At 37.2% G+C, this 23,137-nt stretch overlaps 1 protein-coding gene across 1 annotated transcript in view; it reads right to left on the reverse strand.

Moving 5' to 3' along the window:
* Positions 1 to 23,137, reverse strand: part of SPEF2 (sperm flagellar 2) — a 182,335-nt gene that overhangs the window by 43,422 nt on the left and 115,776 nt on the right. Inside the window, exons 25-26 of the mRNA XM_079145179.1 lie at positions 8,536 to 8,687; positions 4,483 to 4,663 (exon numbers count right to left, since the gene is read on the reverse strand). Coding sequence (XP_079001305.1) covers positions 4,483 to 4,663; positions 8,536 to 8,687 — 333 coding nt within the window. The remainder of the gene's footprint in view (positions 1 to 4,482; positions 4,664 to 8,535; positions 8,688 to 23,137) is intronic.

A 23,137-nucleotide genomic window follows, 5' to 3' on the forward strand; every position in this document is an offset into this window, starting at 1 on the left:
GTACTTTCAAATTCTTGGTAAAGCTGAAAACAGGCTTGTTAACATTCTCCCCTAAATTGCAAGCAATTCATTTTTGAGCCTGTTCTTGCAAAGCACAGTAAGTTAGCAATTTCCTTTAAAATTGGATTTGTCTCCTTGGTAAACAACCTTGTGATGATGATGATGATGATGATGATGATGATTACCACAATCTACATTTTTCTGGTCCACTTTGCTCAAAGACCCCTGGACATCTTTCAAAAATTAACATAATTTACAATACACTTAGCAGCAATCTAGCTTCTAGGACTGGAGAGAACTTGAAACATAATGCCTTAACATTGTGGGCGTTAAATATGACTTCTTTGAAATCATTGCATACCTACTAATTAGAAGAAAGTTTTGCTAAAAATTAACATTGCATACTAAATGGGTAAAACTGCTGTGTAGAAAAAACTGCATTGAAGTGCCCCCATTTCAATTGCACTAATCTCAGCTGGTGTTGTTTTCCTTGCATCAATTTACTGAATCATACCTGTCTTATCTGGAACTCAAAGTTCCCTTAAATGTTTGTTTGCAACCAAGGAGAGGTTTAAGCATCCAGTGTTTTGGGTGCTAAATCCATGGATTCCATTTGTGTTTTGTCTGTCTTTGACCATGTGACACCAAAGTCATAAAGTCTATTAGAAACATGTAAAAGCTGGATCCATATACATAAAGTCTATTAGAAACATATAAATAAAACAGGATCCATATATAATCATTACTAATATTAACTGTTAAACAATTCTTTTTATCCCACACTTCCTATGAGGTTTTGAAACGTTCAAAAGAAAAATGGCACAATTTTAAATAATATTTCTAATAGAAGAAGCAATTATATTTATAATTTCTAAAACATTTCATATACACTATTTCATTGGATCTTTTCATCCAATTGAGAATATATTTTATATTATAGAGGAATTGAAGATTTAGAGGTTAAGAGATTTTCCTAAAATCATGCAGGCTAGTCAAGACATGTAGCCAGTTCTCTTTGTGCCATATGATCTTTTCTTTCTCAAAATGCATATTTTAAAATGTCATTTCTTCAGTAATTTTAATGAGATTTATGAGACTTATAGATTATGTTCTTGTAGCTCATTTAACAATAAGAATAATTCTCATTTTTTCTCGAGTTCCCACGTCTGCTTTCCCACGCTCTGGAGCTGGGTGCTTGAGGGGTCTTTGTGGTGATCACTGCTGTCATCTCATCATCAGTAGTATTGATACTGCATGGCAAATACAGCCGTTGCAGCATCTCAAGACTGTACTGGGGGTCCAGCAGTAGGTTAGATCTGGGCATTATTCTAGGTTATGACATGGTTTTAGAATTTAGTTAAGCATTCAGGGAAACATTTCACAAGATCAAAAGTACAAACAGTAGCCTGAATACTTGGAGCCACATGAGTAGCAGAGACAATAACTATACAAGGAGAGGAAGAGCTTAAGATCCTAGAGACTGTGGCTTCAAGAGTTGGGCAACTAAGTGGTCAGGACTCAAGGTAGAAACTAGTTCTGATGACTGAAAGGAGATTTCAGCAAATAGAAGGAGGGGTATATTTTGGGAAGGAAAAATGGCACTAGCCATGGTGTGGAAATATTGGTAATACCCATGGAAAAGGGAGCAAGTGCCATCCAGTCAGCTTGTGAGATGGCGGGTGAGTTGGCACTTACCAAGATAAGGAGGGTTGAGCCTGTTCTGTAGGCCAAGGGTTTGGGGTTTTATAGTTTCTATGTCTTTCTCTACTTTTGGGTCAATCAAGATCATCTCTGTAACATTATAAGCATCATATGCTTTTTTATTAAAGAAGTCTATACCACAGTGAATCTCACCATCATGTATGTTCATAAGACACTAAGTGAAAAAAAAAAAAAACTATAAGCAAATAGCAGAAAAATTAGTAGAGTAGAGGGAAGGGAACAAAGGAGGGAGGGAGGGAGGAAAAGGGGAAGTACTGGGGACTGAATTATAACAAATTATATTCCATGCTTTTATAATTGCATCAAAATGAATCCTAATGGTATATGTAACTAAAAAGAACCAATAAAAAGAAAAAAGTCTAACAATCATTTTCCCTGTTTAATTTAATTAGTTTTAGATATGTTTGGGATATAAATCTACCATCTTGCTATGCCCTCAAATAACCAAGAAGAGAGTGATAATAGAATGCATTGCTTTCACACCTGTAAAGGGGAGAAAAGCAATCAAGAAAAGACACAGAAAGGTTGAAAACAAAAGCATATGAGAGGATCAGACATGTAAGCAACACCTCAAATTACCATTTACAAAAAGTAATTATAGGTAAAGATGATGTTGTATTAAGAAAATATAAATTCACCAGAACGATTTGGCAACTGAAGATTTGTATATATCCAGTTTCATTATGCATATATGGCAAAAATTGACAAAACAACAGATAGACATGATTGTTCACCCTCATAATGGGTGAGTTTGTCATAACTCTCTGGATAATTCAAAGAAGAAAACAAATATTATGAGGATAAAGAAGATCTAAACAACAATATATGTACATATGCAATTCAGTATTTATAAACATTTAAACATAAAAACATTTATAAACATAAAAATATACAATAAATTGTGAATAATATCAATTATGTAAATTTTGCATATAAGCAATGAAATATATAGGCACATTAAATGATGGCGTGTATAAACACATATCCATATATCTTCCTTTGACAGCTGAAGTGCTATGCTTGCTGATGTAAAAGATGGCACATACTATTATATGTATACCAAACAGTTATATATGCACATAGAGACCAGGGAGCATACACACAAATATTCAAAAAGTTGTGCCCATAATTGCATCAGATTCAAAATGCAAAATGTATCAATTGCATCCTGGTAAAATAAATAGCAATGTAGGCATAGAATGGAATACTATGCAGCAACAAAAACAGACGGACTATAGCTATACTTAACAACATGGGATGAATCTCACCAATAATGTTTCACGAAAGAAAAAACAAAAGATATGAGTCCATTTATTTAAAACTCAAGGCAAGCTAAGCTATATTAAGCTGTTCAGAGATACAGACTTAGGTAATAAAACTCTTAAATCAAGAAAATGATTTCTAAAAAGGCAAGATGGTGACTTCCTTTAGTGGGGACAGAGTGATCAGGAAGCAGCTCATAAGGAACTTGGGGTACAGAGCTGGTTCATCTCCCCTCTGTGTACTGGTTCCGTGTATAATTACTTCAGGTAAGCCTGTGAAGCTAGGGCTGTATTCCATGCATTTCCCTTATGTGTGTCAAAATTCACACTGAAAGGTTTTGAAAAAGAAGAAAGTGGAGAAGAGAACAAAAGAAAGAAAAGGGGAAAGGAAGACCCTGAAGCTGCCGTGTGAGGTGAGAAGAAAAGAAGCCTGCAGGCAGGGGCACAAGGAGGACTTCAGGACCCGCCAATCAGAAATTTTAATTGTTTGCTGTGAGATTAGTGATGCACGCTCCCCTTCCACATCTTTCACAAAATGTTTTGGAAAGTTGACACCATTTTCTGTTTGAATGAGGAGTTTCAGGGAAAATCTAGGAAGGCTTAACACAAAAGGAAAATAGATCCCACGTGGGCGGACCCAGGCCTGGGCAGATTGGGGAATGGCTGTCGTCTGAGTTGAACTGTGTGTCTTCTGCACGGGGAGACACCTCTGCTTGGGATTAACTTACTTCTATGTTTCTCCTTTCCCTTCTGCTTTGGGTGGGAAGGATATGAACCTTGAAGTCATAGAGATCTTGGTTCAAATTTCATTTTGATATCTATTTACCTGCTGGGAGACCTTGGGCAGGTGTCTCAACCTTTCTGAACCTTAGTCCTCCACGGTAAAGAGGATGATAATACTTACCGCATAGGTGACTTAGAGACAAGTGCCTTGCGGAGAGGTTGAATAGTGGAAGCCTGTGGGATAGCTGTGTTTTTTACTTGGTTCCATCAGATAATTTTCAGAATTTGATCTCACTTCTTACTGTTGAAATCAGTTTTGCATAAAAATCAGATTTTCTAATTTTTCTTGGAAAAATGGAAAATCTGGCTATGCCGAGTCTCAAATGGCAAAGCAGGTCAGCGCAGAGTAGCATATGGCCCCGTAGACAAGGGTGTAATTCCTAGTGGCCCCAGTCCCACCCTCCTGTTGTCCTGTACTTGACTGGCCTCATTAAGATTCTCTGACTAGCCCTTCAGACCCCCTGAACTTGGAACCTCAACCCGGCACAGAAAATAATCTAGCGTTGTCACTTCTTTCATGATCTCAAATATCTATGGATGGACTTGTTTCACTTCCTATTTTTTTTGGAAAACAAAAGAAACAAAACTTCCAGAAGGCATGAATTCATATGGTGCTTGAGAATCACGTGCTCTTTCTACCTGTAGCATATTCCCAGGTGTGGCGGGGGAGGGGGAGCTATTTCTGAAAGGAAATGGTGAGGCGCCCACCACTTACCATGTGAGATACTGCTAGAGAAGCCTGCTGCCAGGTGTCCATCACCAGCTTCTCATCTGCCTCCAAGTTTGACTCTACATTTTCTAGTGACTCGTCCATCTGCTCCTTTAGCACTGCTTTTAATTTTGATTTGGGCACAACTGTTTCGGGAGAAATGGATACTCGAGGAACTAGAGGGATTCTTTGGAAAGCAAACACACAGGAAATATAAAGATTTTGCATAAATAAAATCTGTACACACAACAACAAAAGAAGAAATATAAAGATTTTACTAGCAGAATTCTATTTTCATTCATATTATGTTGTGCATTTTGTTGTCTTGCTCTAATCTCCATTTTCAAAACTTACTGGAAAGAATTCTTTTAACAGGGAAAAGGTTCTAAACCACTGTATTCAAATTTTGTGGTCTGGAAAGCCTTGTCGATAGGGGAAAATTCAAAATAAATGACAAATAAAAACATCATTTTCAGGTACAGTTCTCAGTAATGATGGAAGAGGAGGATTAAAGCACAGTGATTGTGAAGAAACACAATTTTGAAATTTGTCCAGGGCTTACAATTCTGTTGAGGGATAAATCAGCAACGAAGAAAGTAAACCAAAGGGAACTGTGCACAGGTTCTTGAAGATGACTGGCATCATTTGGCATCCTGATATTTAAGTAGGGGGGTGAAGAAGGTGAGGTGTGGGTGGTCTATCCCATGGGGGCAGCAAGGTTTGGGTGGTAGCATGAGCAGGCTGGAGCTCCAGCAGCCCTCCCTTCTCTTGAGTACGGATGGTGAGGTTTTCTCTGTTTGTCAAGTGCTGTGGGAACACAGTTAAGCTCTCCTTTGCCCTTCTCTCTCTCTTTTTAAAATTTTATTAAAATAATTTTTTTGTTCTAATTAGTTGTACATGACAATAGAATGCATTTATACGTTTTGATAGATCATACATAAATGAAGTGTAATCTCTCATTTTTCTGATTGTACATGTTGCAGGATCACATCAGTCAGGCAGTCATATATGTACATGAGTAATAATATCTGTTTCACTCTACTATCCTTCCTACCCTCACACCCCTTCCCCTCCCTTCACTGCCCTCTACCCAATCAGAAGTAACTCTATTCTTCCCTAGTGCTCCCCCACCCTTACTGTGAATTAGTGTCCACATATCAGAGAAAACATTTGGCCTTTGGTTTTTTGGGGTCTGGTTTATTTCACTTAATCACATTGTTGTACCTATGTGGAAATTTCAGAGCTATCCCCGGGACTGTGCTATCCCGGAAGGATCCCAGGATCTCAAAAGTTAATTGAAGCAGAGAGAGAGCCACAGGTAGAATGGTCTTTTCTGATGTGATTGGGATTGTTCTTAAAAGACCATGCTCTTGGGAACAGAATGAAGACAGAATGGCTCCAAGAAGGTCCTGGTTGAAACTTGGAGAATCGGGATCAATACGAGGAACAGTATTTGGTTGATAGTCTCAAGTTGCTGGAGAACAGATTGATGATTCCGAAAGATGATGGTCAACTCTAGCAAATGATTAGCTTGATCTTGTTTTAAAACATCAAAGATAATTGCACTTGGCATTATGATTCTGATAATGCTTGGAAGTCTGACAGTCTACCATGTTTATAAGAGGCAATTTATTGATGATCTACCATTGATATACCCACAAATGAAATTACATTTTAAAATCAAATAATGCTAAATCAGTCACTCCAGTTCAACAATGATTCATGTGTTCAATGAGCTAAGGTAAAATGTGTGGTCATCTCTAGGCATCTAATACAGTGCAACACATGTTTCCTACCACCTTACTGCACAGGACAACAGAGGTGGCATATGGTTTAGAAAAAAATTGGGGTTTTGAATTCATTTACTGGAAAAATTCTAGTCTATATAGCTCTGCCACTATCAGTAGATACGAACTTAGGCATGTCACTTGACTTTCTGAAACTCAGTTCCTCTTAGCATAATACAAATATAATGTTATTACTTATCACTATCAGTTAATCAATACTGCTACTATTTTTTATGAATAGTCTCACTATACTAGTGTTATTGTTGTTCTAGGCTTGTTGGGAGGAATAAGTTAGAAAAGTCACATAAGTATTTAACACTGTGTCTCTGTATATGTTACAGAAACTGTGGTTACTTGTTGGTTGGTTTGCATACGGATCGACTGATAGTTCCAGTAGATAGCCACAGCAGTGATTTGAGGATCAGATTGGTGCAAATTTGTTCTGCAGAAAATAAGAACTGGCTGTTCTTTTGCTAGTTTTATTCTCCTGGCCAACATTAATAGCTTCCCTATGACTCGCTGTTTTATGCTAAGAACAGAATGCACTGCCACTTTAGACTCTGAAAGGTGAACTCCTTTGATGGCTCTGAGGCTTCGCATTGCCTTTGGAATTTTTTATTGTTTTGAATTTCAAAGTTTCCTTTCAGCAACTTGCGGAACATTTCTCTTATATGGGATCAAGAAGTGGGTACACACTTTCCTCCTTGTGTATTCTTGTATACACATGAATGTGACAGAGATATGATGTCACTAGAGGAAAGAAGCCTAAAGAGAGAAGTGGACCTTGGATCACTGCAGAGCCCTACTTGAGATGTTCAGGCCATCTCGAATCCTTTTTGGAACAAGGGAGGGCAAGACAAACAAAGCAAGAGCATGTAATACAATTAAAATATTGCATATCAGTAAGAAGAGGTCACTGTATATCATGCAATAACAACAATAATTACCATTTATTGAGAGTAATTGAAACTAAATCTCAATTCTTCCGAGTCCCAGATGTGGTACCAAATGCTTTGTAGATTATATTTTCTGTAATCTTTACAAAAACCTTGTTTTACTCATTAGGAACTCAGTACTTAAAAAGAATTGGAGAACTTAATCAGGCAAGTAAATTCTCTTAATCTATTTGCATATAGTTAGTAACTGACACACCAGGGACTCAAACCAGATTTGTCTGACGTCACTTTAAAACATCTTCACTGCCCTCCATTCTAATTGTGCTGTTCCTGTCACTTGCATTTACTCAGTACGCTTACATTTTAAAACAGTACATTGCTTTCAGTATAAAATCCATAGCTCATCTCCTTGGAGATTTAAACCTAGCACTCAGTGCCTGCATGGGATTTTTAAACCTTACTTCTTTATTTCCCTCTTCATAGCTACTGTTTTTTTTTTTTCTTTTCCCTTGGCCCTACTTACTGGTTATTTTAACCTTTTTATTTTACTGTTTTATCCTTTCCTTATATCTTATCAAGTTATTTTTAGTTAACTCATTTTTTTCTTAAGGACTTCGATTTCTATTTTTAGGAATTACCACACTTCCCATATCCATTTCTTGAAACCATTTTTCTATTAATTCATAGAGTATGGGATCTTGCTTTTCCCCCGCCTCTACCCATTAGGTATATAAAAATAATATTTACAAACTTGATATTGCACAAGATTTGACTGACTGGAAATATATTTTTTCTTCCATCTTCCCACCAAGTTCATTTTTTTGCTGGCAGGAATCTGGTGTTAAACTACCAACAGGTCATTCCATCTTATGAGGTAATAATCACATTTGAGTGAGTCTTTAATGCTTTTCAATTTCCTCATGAATAACAGAAAACTCATAACCCTTCCATTTCCACTCACACACACACACACACACACACACACACACACACACACACACACACACACACACACACACACACTGCTGGGCTCCTTTCATGAAAGTAGTAGAGACTCATAATGTTTTTACCAGAGACCCTTGGGGGGGACAAGAGTGTTTCAGAATTCAGATGTTACATACACCATCTATTCCCTAATGCCCCTGCAGTGTCAGTGGGGGCACTTCATAGTAACTACACTATAATTATGCAGCGAAAGAAGTAAATATTCACTGTTAACAGGATAAATAGTGCATGTTAATGGTCTGAAGTGAGAAAACAGAGTGTTTTGGGATTTGCAGGAAAAGGAGTGCAATATTTTTACTTGTGGCAATTAATTACTATGGTAACTCATTATGTTCAAAACAATTACAGTATAACATGACGATCTACCTTACCTAAGCTGGTTTTCCAAAATCTCTTTACTATCCAGTTGAACCAATGGGATTCGAGTAAATTTCTTGTTGTCCTCTAGTGGAATCTTGCAATCCATTGCCCTGTAATAATCCTGAAGGAGTCTCTTTGTATCTTGGAACCGGTTCACTTCAGCCTTTAATAGCAAATGTGAGTATTAATACTCAAGAAAGATTGATCTGCACATATTTCCTATATAAGATCTTGTAAGAACTATTTTAAAAACATTTAGGTTGAAATTAATTTCTGGAAATTAAAAAAGAACATTGGTGTATATGTATATATCTAACATTTACATAAAACTTAAAGATAACTTTGGGCTCTCTGTACTTACTGAGTATGATTCCATCCAACAAGATGACTTTCCATGCCTCTTGATATTGTGATAGAGGTTGCAGTATGCTTGATGTTTGAAATAGTGCATATTATTCACTATTTTGATATTAGGAATTCTCCCTGTGTCCTAGTTAATCAACCAATACCTTAACAAACATAGAAGTGTCTTCTTTATCATAGGCAACATGCTAGTTGATTTGGGGGACACCAAATGTTACATATACAAATACAAAACCAAGAAACAAGACTAGGTTCTAGCCGTTCAGGACAAAATCATTGTGGAGACTTGATAAACAGTAATATAAAGTGAAAATGAATAGCTCTCTTTGCAGTTTCCCTCCTGCTCAGTGTGCATGGTAAGGAGATAATCCCTCCAGTGTTCACAGCTATGCTCCTTTTCTGGGGTTGCCAGTAAGTAGCTTGAGGGAAATGGAGCTGTGCAGAGCGGTTGGTGGCAAGATGAGCATCAGTCATTTGCATGTGGTGACTCCCTATCAGCACAGGGCATTTCCCTTTGTGATGTGCATGTGCTGAAATGCACATGCAGGGAGACCCTGCGCAGCGCCAATATATGAGGGTAGAACTCCAGATTTTCAGCTTCTTCTCCCACTGGGCATTAGACTGTGTGGTATATCTTTGCTTCTCTTTGGTAGAGTATACATGAACTCCAGACTTTGCTTTTGTTGGTGGGGCTGCTCAAATTAGTATCTAGAGCCTAAGTATATTGAGCCTCTCATACGGATGTATTCCATGACATCTAGTTATTTACAGAAAGCATCATTTTTAAAAAGAACAAAAGTGACCTAGTGTTCAGAGTCTTTAGTTGAATATAACGTAAAGACAATTATGAAGGAATCCTTACATTTATCAAGCAATTACATTACCATTTATTTCATAAAACATCCAGAAAGAGTATCACACTACCATAATCACAGTTGAGAACAAAGAAATTTCTCTTTGCATTGTATAGTACAACAAAAGACAGTAAGTTTGATAAGTTTGTTTTTTGATAAGCTGAATTGCTCCTGAAAAACCATTCTTTGTATTCTTTGCTAAATGACTGAATTGGAAAGAAATTCATTTGGTTGATTTGAATCTATCTTTTAAATATTTACAAATCATTTTAAATTGCAGAACATGTTTTTAAATTTAAATTATAGAACATGTTTTTAAATTTTCTCCTTAAAATTAAGCAGTTATTCAAAGTAGTGTTTTGAAATAATCAGAAAAATGAAATATTTTTCTTTGCAAAGAAACCACCTTGAGTCTTAAAATATTCATATATGGACTAATTTCATAGTTTGACAATATGTGTTTGCACGTGTCATGCTTAAGTTTGATGGTAGAGAAATGAGTCTTACAAATATACTGACAAGTACTTGCAAAATACCACATTTACAATAAATCGGATGCAAATATGAACACAAATTATGCAATTTGGATGTTGAAAAATAACTTAAAAATGGAAGAGACAGGTTGAGAGGTCATAAAAATTACTAGTTAATAAAAAGCATTTTATTATTTGGTAAATTAATTAGAAACCCAGAAATTACTTCCTCAACTTAGAGAGCTGAGCTCTCTCTCTCTCTCTTTTTTTTTTCTTTTTTCTTTTTAAAGAGTATTTTTTTAAGATATGGCAGAGGAGATCCAAGATGGCAGACTAGAGAGAGGCTGCATTCCTTGTTGCTGCCTACTCGGGATTGAAGCAGAGAAAATACTGGTTCACTGCAAGGCAGTCATCACTGCCCACTGACCGCCTGCTGTTTACCCCATTTGTCAACCGTGATCCCCTGCCATCTGCCAGCATATTGCCTGCCTTTTGAGTGCGGATTGCTCACTGACTGCCACATATCATCTGCCATTTGCCCACCTCTTGCCTGTCCATTGATCTCCTTTCAACTACCCATCGTCCATCTACTGATCATCCGTTACCCTGCAGACCACCTGCAGACTGCAAGCAGATTGCTGGCTACCCGCTATTGCCTCGAAGTCCATTGTCACAGTACCCACAGGTTTGGTTACATGTGGCTGCTGCCATCTTGGGACAAGAGTCAGGACTTGCAGGTTTGCCACGATGGCTGCCACCATCTCGGGTTGTGGTCACCTGGGTCTGGGAATTCAGTCCAGGACCTGGAGATATATTGGGGTACCTGCACATCTGGTTGTACCTGAGGTCTTTCTGCTCAGTGTGGTAGTGGCTGCCATCTGGTTGCCTCTTTACAGGGTCACTCCTTTGAGTGAGCACATCCCTGGTGGTCTCTCTCCAAATTGAAAGGGCATTGAGATCTTGGGGCTACAGCAAGTCAGGGCCTAGGGAAGTTGAAGCTCAGGTCCATCAGATTGCAGCTGAGTTTGCATGGGCCAGTCTGGGTCTGGCAAGCCTGAGGAAAGCCAGAGATGAGGGGCAGTTCTCTGCAGGGAGGACAGGTTTAAGAAACTGGAGAAAATTGGGCTCTCTCTAGCTCAGCAAGTCCTGAAGTGTGCAGGGACAGAAGGGGCCAGATACAATGGGTGGGAAGATTGTAAGAGGATGTGAGGGCATCTTGCTATCAGCTCACCCACCCAACTGGTCCGGCACCCACTGGACTGGAGCTAACATCAAACTTCAGACAACCCCACCTATCTGTGGAGAAAGGAAGCTGAGAAATTTCTGAAAGCCAACAGAAGGAATCATTCAATTTTCCATTAAGACTTTCCTCCTTTGTGTTTTCTTTTTTCATCATCTCTCTCACACCTCTACCATCTTTGAATCCAAATATTTTTTATGCATCAATTTATTGAGGAATGGATGTCTGAATAGTATACGACAGTTTTGTTGTGTATTCTTATATTTTTACTTTTTTTGAAAAAAAAAAAAAAGCTCTGTACATATTTTTTCTCTCTCACCTACTCTCTCCCTGGATTCTCCTTCCCACTTCTCTCATATTAAAAGCCAAGCTCTATGAATTTCTCCCTCACTCTTACTATAAATTTTTACCTCTATCTTCTCACCCTCTCCCTCACAAATATCATATCTTACGCTACTTCTGTTCCCTCAATGTCCATCCTTTGAAACAATAAACCCTTTTAACAAACTTACTATTTACATTGTAGACAATAATTGAACAAACACTTCACTTCTGTCTATTGTGACAGAAACTGTAAATGCCTTAATAGGAGTCACTTGGTTTAAGCTGCTGTTAATATTGTTCTCCCTCCTGAAGATGAGGTACTAGAAGCCTTTAGGGACACTATAAGAGTGTAGGGTAGAATCTGTACTGCCTCAGCTCCCTACTGCTAGATGAGAAGACACACAAACAACATGAAAAACAAGGGAAAAAAGTGCCTCAAACAAATTAAGATATTTCAATAATAAATCCATAGACAGCACAGTAGAAGAAATGTCAGAGAAGGAGTTTAAAAAATACATAGTTAGATTGGTCTTCTAAATAAAGGACAATATTGTAGAGAAAATATAGGAAGTGAAAGATCACTTCAATTAAAAGACAGAGATTATAAAAAGGAATCAAGCAGTAGTCCTTGAAATGAAGGAAACAATAAACCAAATCAAAAATTCAATGGAAAGTATCACCAACAGACTAGACCAGTTGGAAGACAGAATCTCAGACAATGAAGACAAAATATATAATTTTGAAAATAAAGTCAACTGCACAGAGAAGATGGTAAAAAACAATGAACAGAACTTCCAAGAAATGTGGGATAACATGAAAATACCCAATTTAAGATTTATAGAAATAGATGAAGATGTGGAGATATAACCCAAAGGAATGCATGATATTTTCAAAGACATAATATCAGAAAACTTCCTAAATCTAAACAATGAAATGGAGAATCAAGTACAAGAGGCTCATAGGACCCCAAATGTACAAAATTACAGCAGACCCATACCAAGGCACATTATAATGAGAATGACTGACATACAGAATAAGGATAGAATTTTAAAGACTGTGAGAGAAAAAAATCAAATTCCATATAGGGGGAAACCAATTCTGACCTCAGTTGATTTCTTAACCCAGACCCTCAATGCCAGGAGGTCCTATAAAAACATTTATCAAGCTCTGAAAGAAAATGCATGCCAACCAAGAATTTTATATCCTTCAAAATTAAGCTTCAGATTTGAAGATGAAATAAAAACCTTCCACGACAAACAAAAGTTAAAAGAATTCACAACTAGAAGGCCTGCACTACAGAACTTTCTTAGCAAAATATTCTATGAAGAGGAAAAGAAAAGAAAAAAAAAAAAAAAAACAATGAAAATCAGCCAAGGGAGAAACTACACTAAAGGAAAGGTCAATCAAAGGAGAAACTAAGTCAAGTTAAAAAACAAAAATAAACCAAAATGACCAGGAATATAAATCATACCTCAATAATAACCCTGAATGTAAATGGCCTAAACTCATCAATCAAAAGACATAGATTAGCAGATTAGATTTAAAAACAATGACCTAATAACATGATGTCTTCAAGAGACTCACCTCCTAGGAAAAGACATCCACAGACCAAAGGTGAAAGGTTGGGAAAAAAAAAAAAATTGCTCACATGGACTACATAAATAAGCAGGGATTTCCATCCTTATATCAGACAAAGTGGACTTCAAACCAAAGTTAGGCAGAAGGGACAAAGAAGGACATTTCATACTGCTTAGGAGAATCATACACCAACAAGACATAACAACTGTAAATATGTATGCCCCAAACAATGAAGCATCTATGTACATTAAACAAACCCTTCTCAATTTCGAGAATCAAATAGACCACAGCACAATAATACTGGGTGACTAACACACCTCTCTCACTACTGGATATGTCTTCCAAACAAAAACTAAACAAAGAAACTGTAGAATTAAATAATATAATCAATGATTTAGACCTAACAGACATATATAGAGTATTTCACTCATCAAGTGAATACACTTTCTTTTCAGCAGCACATGCATCCTTCTCTAAAATAGATCATATGTTATGCCACAAAGCAATTCTCAACACATACAGAAAAATAGAAATACTATCTTGCATTCTATCAGATCATAATGAAATGAAACTAGAAAGCGACCATAAAATAAAAAATAGAAACTACTCCAACACATGGAGACTAAATAGCCTGCGAGTGAATGATGAGTGGATAAAAGAAGACATCAAGGTGGAGATAAAAAAAGAAAATACTTAGAGGTTGGTTCCATAGTTTAGTTATTGTGAATTGAACTGCTAGAAACATTAATGTGCTTGTGTCACTGTAGTATGCAGATTTTAAGTCCTTTGGGCATAAACTGAGTAGTGGGATAACTGGGTCAAATGGTGGTTCCATTCCCAGTTTTCTGAGGAATCTCCATACTGCTTTCCATAATGGTTGTGCCAATTTGCGATCCCACCAGCAATATATGAGTGTACGTTTTTCCCACATCCTCACCAACATTTATTGTTGCTTGTATTCTGATAATTGCCATTCTGATTAGAGTGAGATGAAACTGTAGTTTTGATTTGCATTTCTCTAATTGCAAGAGATGTTGAATTTTTTTCATATATTTATTGATTGGTTGTATATCTTCTATGAAGTGTCTGTTCAGCTCCTTAACCCATTTATTGATTGGGTTACTTGTTTCAACAGATGAGTGGATAAATAAAATGTGATATATATATATATATATGAGGGAATATTACTCAGTTTTAAAGAAGAATGAAATTCTGGCATTTACTGGTAAATGGATGGAGTTAGAGAATATCATGCTGTGTGAAATAAGTCAAACCCAAAAAGCCAAAGACCGAATGCTTTCTCTGATATGCAGAAGCTAACTCACAATAAGGAGAGGGAGATAGGGAACAATTAGGTACAGGGGAGTAAAGGGAGGAGAAGAGGTATGGAGGAAGGTATGATAGTAGAGTGAAACAGACATTATTACTTCATGTACAGGTATAACTGCATGACCGATGTGGTCCTGCAATATGTATAATCAGAAAAATGAGAAATTACACTCTATGTATGTATGATCTATCAAAATATGAAAATGCATTCTATTGTCATGTACAACTAATTAGAACAAATAAAATAAAAAAAATTTAAAAAAATACAGGTAAATGAGAACACAGATACAACATATCAAAATCTCTGAGATGGTATGAAGGCAGTGCTAAGAGGAAAGTTAATTGCATTGAACTCATACATTAAAAGAAGAAAAAGTCAACGAGTAAATGACCTAACATTATATCTCAAAGCCCTAGAAAAAGAGGAACAAATCAACACCAAAAGCAACAAAAGACAGGAAATAATTAAAATCAGAACTGAAATCAATGAAATTGAAACAAAAGAAATTATTGAAAAAATTGACAAACAAAAGTTGGTTCTCTGAAAAAATAAATAAAATTGATAACCCCTTAGCCATGCTAACAATGAGAGAGAGAAAAATCAAATTATTAAAATTCATGATGAAATATGAAATATTACAATGGCTACTACTGAAATACCAGCAGATAATCAGAAAATAGTTTGAAAATATATACTCAAATAAAATAGAAAAACTTGAAGACATTGACAAATTTCTAGAGACGTATGATCCACCCAGACTGAATCAGGAAGACATACACAATTTAAACAGATCAATTTCAAACAATGAAGTAGAACACATCATCAAAAGCCTACCAACAAAGAAAAGCCCAGTATCAGATGGATTCTCAGTAGAGTTCTACAATACCTTCAAAAAAGAATTAATGCCAATACTTCTCAAATTATTCCATGAAATAGAAAAGGAAGGAAATCTTCCAAATGCATTCAATGAGACTAGTATCACCCTTATGCCAAAACCAGACAAAGACACACCAAGGGAAGGAAACTTCAGACCAATATCCCTCATGAATATAGACACAAAAATTCTCAATAAAATTCTGGTAAATTCACATACAAAAACATATTAAAAAGATAGTGCACCACGATCACATGGGGTTCATCCCTAGAATGCAAGGTTGGTTCAACATATGGAAATCAATAAACACAATACATCACATCAATAGACTTAAAGACAAGAATCATATGAATATCTCAATAGATGCAGAGAAAGCATTTGACAAAATACAGTACTTCTTCATGTTCAAAACACTAGAAAAACTAGAGATAGTAGGAACATACTTCAACATTGTAAAAGTTATCTACGCTAAGCCCATGGCACACATCATTCTAAATGGAGAAAAATTGAAAGCATTCCCTCTAAGAACTGGAACAAGACAAGGATGCCCTCTTCTACTCAACATCATCCTTGAAACTCTAGCCAGAACAATCAGACAGATGAAAAAATTAAAGGAATATGAATAGGAAAAAAAACAACTCAAACTGTCACTCTTTGTCATTGACATGATTCTATATTTAGAAGATCCAAAAAATTCCACCACAAAACTTATAGAACTCATAAATGAATTCAGCAAAGTAGCAGGATATAAAATCAATACCCATAAATCAAATGCATTTCTATACATAAGCAATGAATCCATTGCAAGTGAAATTAGGAAAACTACCCCATTTACAATAGCCTCAAAAAAAAAGTACTTGGGAATCAATCTAACAAAAGAGGTGAAAGACCTCTACAATGAAAACTACAGACCACTAAAGAAAGAAATTGAGGAAGACCTTGGAAGATGGAAAGCTCTCCCATGCTCTTGGATAGGAAGAATTAATATGGCCATACTACCAAAAGTGTTATACAGATTCAATGCAATTCCTATTAAAATCCCAATGACATTCCTCATAGAACTAGAAAAAGCAATCATGAAATTCATCTGGAAAAATAAGAAACCAAGAATAGCCAAAGCAATCCTTATCAAGAAGAGTGAAGCAGAAGGCATTGCACTATGAGAACTTAAACTATAGTACAGAGCAATAGTAACAAAAATGTCATGGTATTGGCACCAAAATAGACATGTAGACCAGTAGTACAAAATAGAAGACACAGAGAAAACCCCACATATATACAGTTTACTCATACTAGACAAAGGTGCCAAAACTATCCCTTGGAGAAAAGATAGGCTCTTCAACAAATGTTGCTGGGAGAACTGGATATCCATATGCAGAAAAATGAAATTAAACCTCTTTCTCTTGCCCTGCACAAAAAACAAAGTGGATCAAAGATTTAGCCACTAGAACAGAGATTCTGCAACTAATAGAAGAAAAAGTAGGCCCATATCTTCATCAAGTCAGTTTAGGACCTGATTTCCTTAACAACACTCCTAAAGTGAAGAAATAAAATTAAGAATCAATAGATGGGATGAAATCAAACTAGAAAGCTTCTTCTCAGCAAAGGAAATAATCAATAATGTGAAGAGAGAGCCTACAGAATGGGAAAAATGTCTTTAACACTCATCTCAGATAGACCACTAATCTCCAGGATATATAAAGAGCTCAAAAAACTTAACACCAAAAAAAAAAACCAAAAAACAAACAAACAAACAAAAAAACCAATGTATAAATGGGCTAAAGAACTGAACAGACATTTCACAGAAGATAAACACTCGATCAACCAACACATGAAAAAATGTTCACTATCTCTTGCAATTAGAGAAATGCTAATCAAAACTACTCTAAGATTCCATCTCACTCCAGCCAGAATGGCAATTATCAAGAAAACAAGTAATATAAGTGTTGGGGAGGATGTGGGGAAATAGGTACATTCATACACACTCCAGATTTGTGAAACTACTTTGGAAAGCAGTGTGGAGATTCCTCAGAAAACTTGGAATGGAACCACCACTTGACCAAGTTATCCCACTCCTTGGTTTATACCCAAAGGACTTAAAATCAGCATAATACAGTGATGTAGCCACATCAATGTTTATAGCAGCTCACTCACAATAGCTAAACTATGGAACCAACCTAGATGCCCTTCAACAGATGAATGGATAAAGAAAATGTATATATACATTATGGAATAATATTCAGCCTTAAAGAAGAATGAAAATTTGGCATTTACTGGTACATGGATGTAGTTAGAGAATATCATGCTAAGTGAAATAAGCCAATCCCCAAAAACCAAAGGCCAAATGTTTTCTCTGCTAAGCGGAGGCTGATTCATAGAGGGGGCTGGGTAGGGAAGAATAAAGGAACTTTGGAGTTAAAAAAAAAAAAGAAAGAAAAAAATAGCAAGTAAGGTCAAACCTTGTTTTGTAGGTAGCCTCTGCAAATGGACATTCAAGGAAGACTGAAGAAAAGGATGGAACTGTCCCCCTCCAATGCATATAAATATGTGCAGTATAAGAAAAAGGCCCAAGAGAAACCTCTGGGTGCAAATGACAGTGGGAAACTCACTTAAGTTGGTGGTATTGTGATAATAATATGGGAGAGAGATCAGGCTCAAAAATAGCTTTTGGTGCAACCCCTGGAATGCCACCTGGGAGAGAAAAGATTTCGACACTGTTATTGTATATTCCAGATTGCCTGATCCCATTCCTGGGATTAAATTTGTTGAGTAAATTATATGCATAGATAACATTCATAAGGATTGTTTCAAAATATGAATTTAAGAAAGTATTAAAAAAGATAAAAACAGTATAGATATGGAAATATATTAGCATGGAAAATTAGAAGGTAAAAATTTTTACTGGATGAAAAACTATTTTGTCATGTAAAGTAATGTTCTTGTGATAATTCAAGATGAAAGAGGACAAAACTAAGGAGGTAAAGAAGTTGTGAATGTTTATGTAAGTTACAGAATGTTTGTGGAAGGTGAATCTCAAAAAGTCTGTGCTTGTGATTAAATTGAGTATAATTAGTGCAAAGTTATTTGAACTTTAATGTACTGACATAAAGCTAAGTCTGAAACATTGATCTGCTCTTATCTATCAAGATTCTGTATTCGTTTGGTTTTATTACTTGGTGAAACAGTATCAAAGGAATTAGGTTTTATACTTGTATTAAAGTCTTAAATGTTTACTTTGTAATTGATTAAGCAAGCAACTCTTATTTAGTTTATAACACTATAGTTGATACCCTAAATACATGTGACTAGGCATATGTATGCATCTGAGTACTATATCTGTATAGGCCTTGCCTAAGTGTTATGTAAAAGTTTATAAGTGAAACTTCATGTAAGTTTACTGGCAAGATAAGTAAGAAATGCTCTTTTTATTAAAAAAAGACATGGCAGAAATGACAATTTTATTTTCAAAAAGGACATAAAATTAGCAAAAATTGAATGTGCAAAATTATTTGTAAAGATGCTCCATCAACTTGCAAATGAAAGGTGACTCTATCTCCCTTTCTAGGCCCCCAAATATTATTTGTTCTAATTAGTTTTACAGGACAGTAGAATGCGCTATGATACATAAATGGAGCATAATTTCTCGTTCTTCTGGTTGTACATGATGTAGAATCCCACCAATCATGTAGTCATATATGTACATAAGGTAATAATGTCTGATTCATTCTACTATCCTTCCTACTCCTAGAACCCCTCCCCCCTTTCACTCCCCTTTACCTAATCTAAAGTAACTCTATTCTTCTCTAACCCTGCTGCCCCTTACTGTGAGTTAGCACCCACATATCAGAGAAAATGTTCACTCTTTGGTGTTTTGGATTAGCTTAGTAATGATAAGGTCTAGTAATCTTACACAGCCTGTCTTACACAAGTGGTATCTGGGACTGGGCTGGTAATCTGTGCCTTAGGCTTATCTTATTATTATTTTTAAATAAAATATTAATTTATTTTAGGAGACATAATTTGATTCATATATAGGTAAATCTGAATAAGGTGTCAGAGTATACCTAGGAGTCCCACATAAGAAGAATTAATCAAGATTCATCTCACATTTATGAGTAAATAATGCTCTCATATGTTTTCCTTAACTTTTACAGGCTCTGAGATTTGAAGGGTATCTTTGAAATTATCTAGCAAAGATTTTCTAAAATTTATTGTGAGAAAAGTTATCCTTATAGGCTATCAGGGAAGCCCCCTGTTGGGGATGAAATAAAAACAAACCTTCCAAGGTCAAATAGTTTCAGAAATGCTCCGTTAACACATCGAAAGGGTTTCTTTACTACTGCATCTTGACGTCTAAATACGTCAGAAGCTTGCCGATCTCCCAGGGAGGGAGGGCTAGAGCTGTGAAGTACTTCGCAAAGTCGTTTGATCATGGAGTCCGTGTTTTGCAAAACATCTTGGATGACTAGTATTCCACGGAGCCCACTTGGAAGGTACTTATCTAGCTGTTTGTTAACCAGCACCACAGGCTCTTGGGAACCTTCTCAGGGTTCTTTCCCTTGGTGTTCCACAAACATGCAAGTCTTAGCTTCTGAGCTTCCTGAACCAAGATTCATTGCCTCAGAAGATTGTCATCGGATGGACGGTTCTAATCATTAGGCTCTTTCTTCATATACTGAACTAAACTTGCTTTCCTGCCTTGTCCGTCCTTGGTTTTTATGGGATCCTATTGATCAGTGCAGAATAAGGTGCTCTCTTTTCCATCTGAATAATGCTGGTGACACAGCAGTGGTCAGACAGGAGCACTGGTCTACAGTCACACCCAGTCCAAATCGCTGCTCTTCTTACCAGCTGAGGACATTGGGTAAATTGAGTGCTTGCCTCAGTTTGCTCATCTGTGAAATGAGGATGATAATAGCACTTACAGCATAGGGTTTTTGTGAAGGTTTAATGTGTTCCACTTGAAAGTTCTTAGAATAGTACCTGCAGGTACACGGCAAGAACTTAAGAAATGTTTAATATTTACTGTTTTTATCCTTATCTTCTTTTCTTCTAGTTGGTATTGAATATTAGTTCAGTTTGTCAGGATGAGAGCCTTGAATCTAGATATTGCTGAAATACCAGACTCATATCATTTCCAGAAGAGTCACATATGGCTCACAGTCATAAGGATGATTTCTAAAACTTTCCACTCTCTGACTTCATTATTGCATTTTAACTGTTTCTGCCATGATCTCTAGACACTCCTGTTCTCAGCATTTGGCCACTGCTTGCTCAGATTGAGGTTTTGGGGATGCTACTGGTTTAGGGTGGTAGAGCAGCTCACTTTAATCTTTTGCACCAACCCATGCTCCTGGGATCTCACTGTCCTGTCCAGGATGCCTCTCTACCCTCAGGTTTAGGTGAACTCTTGGGCATTCCATCTTCTCTTCCCAATCCAGAGTACCTGTTTTCCTGCTTTCTTGACTTCCTTAAGCCTCCTACCTGGGTCTCAGAGTTAATCAAGTAGTTTCCTCTTACCCATGGGGGATACATTCCAACGCCCCCAGTGGAAACCTGAAGCCAAGTATAGCACCAAACACTATATATACTATGCTTTTCCTTTGCATGCATGCCTCTGATAAAATTTAATTAAATTAGACACAGTGAGAGTAACAATAACAACTAATAAGGCAATAGAATGGTTATAATAATGTACAGTAATAAAAGTCATGTGGACATGGACTCCCTCAAAATATTTATTATACTCTACTCCCCTTTTTTGTGATGATGTGAGGTAAAACAATGACTGTGCAACAAGATGAAGTGAGGTGCAGGTATTGCACCTGCTGTGACTTAAGGGTGACCTGAAGACAAGCACTGGGAGCCAGAAGAGTTGATCTGGTAACCTGGATGGCTACAAGTGATGAACAGGTGGCAGCATATATAGCCTGGATGTGCTAGACCAAGGGGATGGCTCCTATCCCAGGTGGAAGGGAGCAGAGTAGGACATGAAGAGATTCTATCATGATACCCAGAACGGTAGGCAATTTGAAATTTGTACATTGTTTACTTCTGGCATTTTCCATTCAGTACTCTTGGACCACCTGGTCTGGTGACACATGCTAGTAGTCCCAGCTACTTGGGAAGCTGAGGTTGGAGAATGGCTTGATGCAGGAGTTTGAGCCAACCTGACCAACGTAGTGAGACCTGCTGTGACCCCGCAAAAAAAAAAAAAAAAAAAAAAAAAAAAAAAGAAAGAAATAGCAACTTGTTTAGACTGCAGTTGATAGAAGCTAATTAAAACTGTGGAAAGTGAAACTTTAGGTGAGGGGAGTCCATTGTAACCAACAATGCTGTTCCTGTCCCTTGGGGGGCTTCTGCTAGCTCTTTAGGCCTCCTGTGGTCCAGCCTGTCCCTGCAACATGGTTTGTCCCCTTGAAAACTGGAACTACTAGGATTCATTAGTCATGTGTCAAACAAGCATTTGTTGAACACCTACTAGGTGCGAGCTCTAGAGATTGCCAGATCAATATTCTCATTTTTTGCAGCATCTCCTCTTGTGATTTAATTGATTGGAGACCAGAAATGCATCCTTTTCCATTCTCTATCTTTAGTGTTTTTCTCTTAGGAGAAATACTCATGCAGGCATCGGCCTTGATAGGCCCTTCAGCTTGACTGAGTTTTAGACAGGCTTCTTCTTTCTTCTTTCTGCCCTCCCTCTTTTTAGAGTACTTGAGAAAACTCATTCTTGTAAATCCTTTCTTTGACTCTTTGAGATATAAATCTTTTAAAAAATCTCTTATTAGTCTTAGAACACAGGAATGTCCTTCTCAAGACTTGAGAAGCATCTCTTTGAAATGTGATCGGTCATCAGGGAAGATAGTGCCTCTGGGTTCCTGAGGAGGGTAAGAGCCTGACCTCAGCAGGTGCCTTGCTCCAAGCTGTAACTGCCTCCTGAAATGAAGGTGGAGAGAGAGTTCTTCTCCTTCAGGCAAGGCAATTAGCAAACACAGACGGCTCAGGAGGCTGCCCCCTCCCTAGGCCAGCTCAAGAGCTCGCAAGCAGTGTGCCTTACTGGAGCTGGGTGCCAAAGTTTGGCCTGTGCTCTTTCCCCTATTGCTGGCAAGAGGATAAGAATAGAATTGATGTCTGTGTTCTTATCTTCTTCCATAAAATTTTCATTTAATAGGCTGATAATATAAGCTAATCAGGTCTTCCTGATGAATGGTCTATTTTTCCAATCCAGTACTGGAAGATCTTTTATTTTCAGGAATCAAATGCCTACTGTGTCTGATCTGGTCCATGCATTGTGGCAGGAGTGCTTTCCTGGCCACTCTGGGTGTCTGCTTTGGTAAACAACTCAGGTGCTGTCCTTCTCTACATATCTAGACCACCTGCAAACAAAGCTGGTGAGAAGCTGCTTGGGATGCTTCCGGTTTGTGTGCTTGCTTGGCTGAGGCCAAAATGATTTAGGTGGGTGGCTTTTCTTGGTAAGCTGGTGCTTACCGGGCAGAGTGCTATGAGCCAAATGATACTTGAACGCATCCCTAACATTCCCAAAGGAGTTGTGCATGAGGGATGTGGCTGTAGGGGGA

The sequence above is a fragment of the Sciurus vulgaris genome, assembly GCF_902686455.1.
Source record: "Sciurus vulgaris genome assembly, chromosome: 6".
NCBI classification, from domain to species: domain Eukaryota; kingdom Metazoa; phylum Chordata; class Mammalia; order Rodentia; family Sciuridae; genus Sciurus; species Sciurus vulgaris.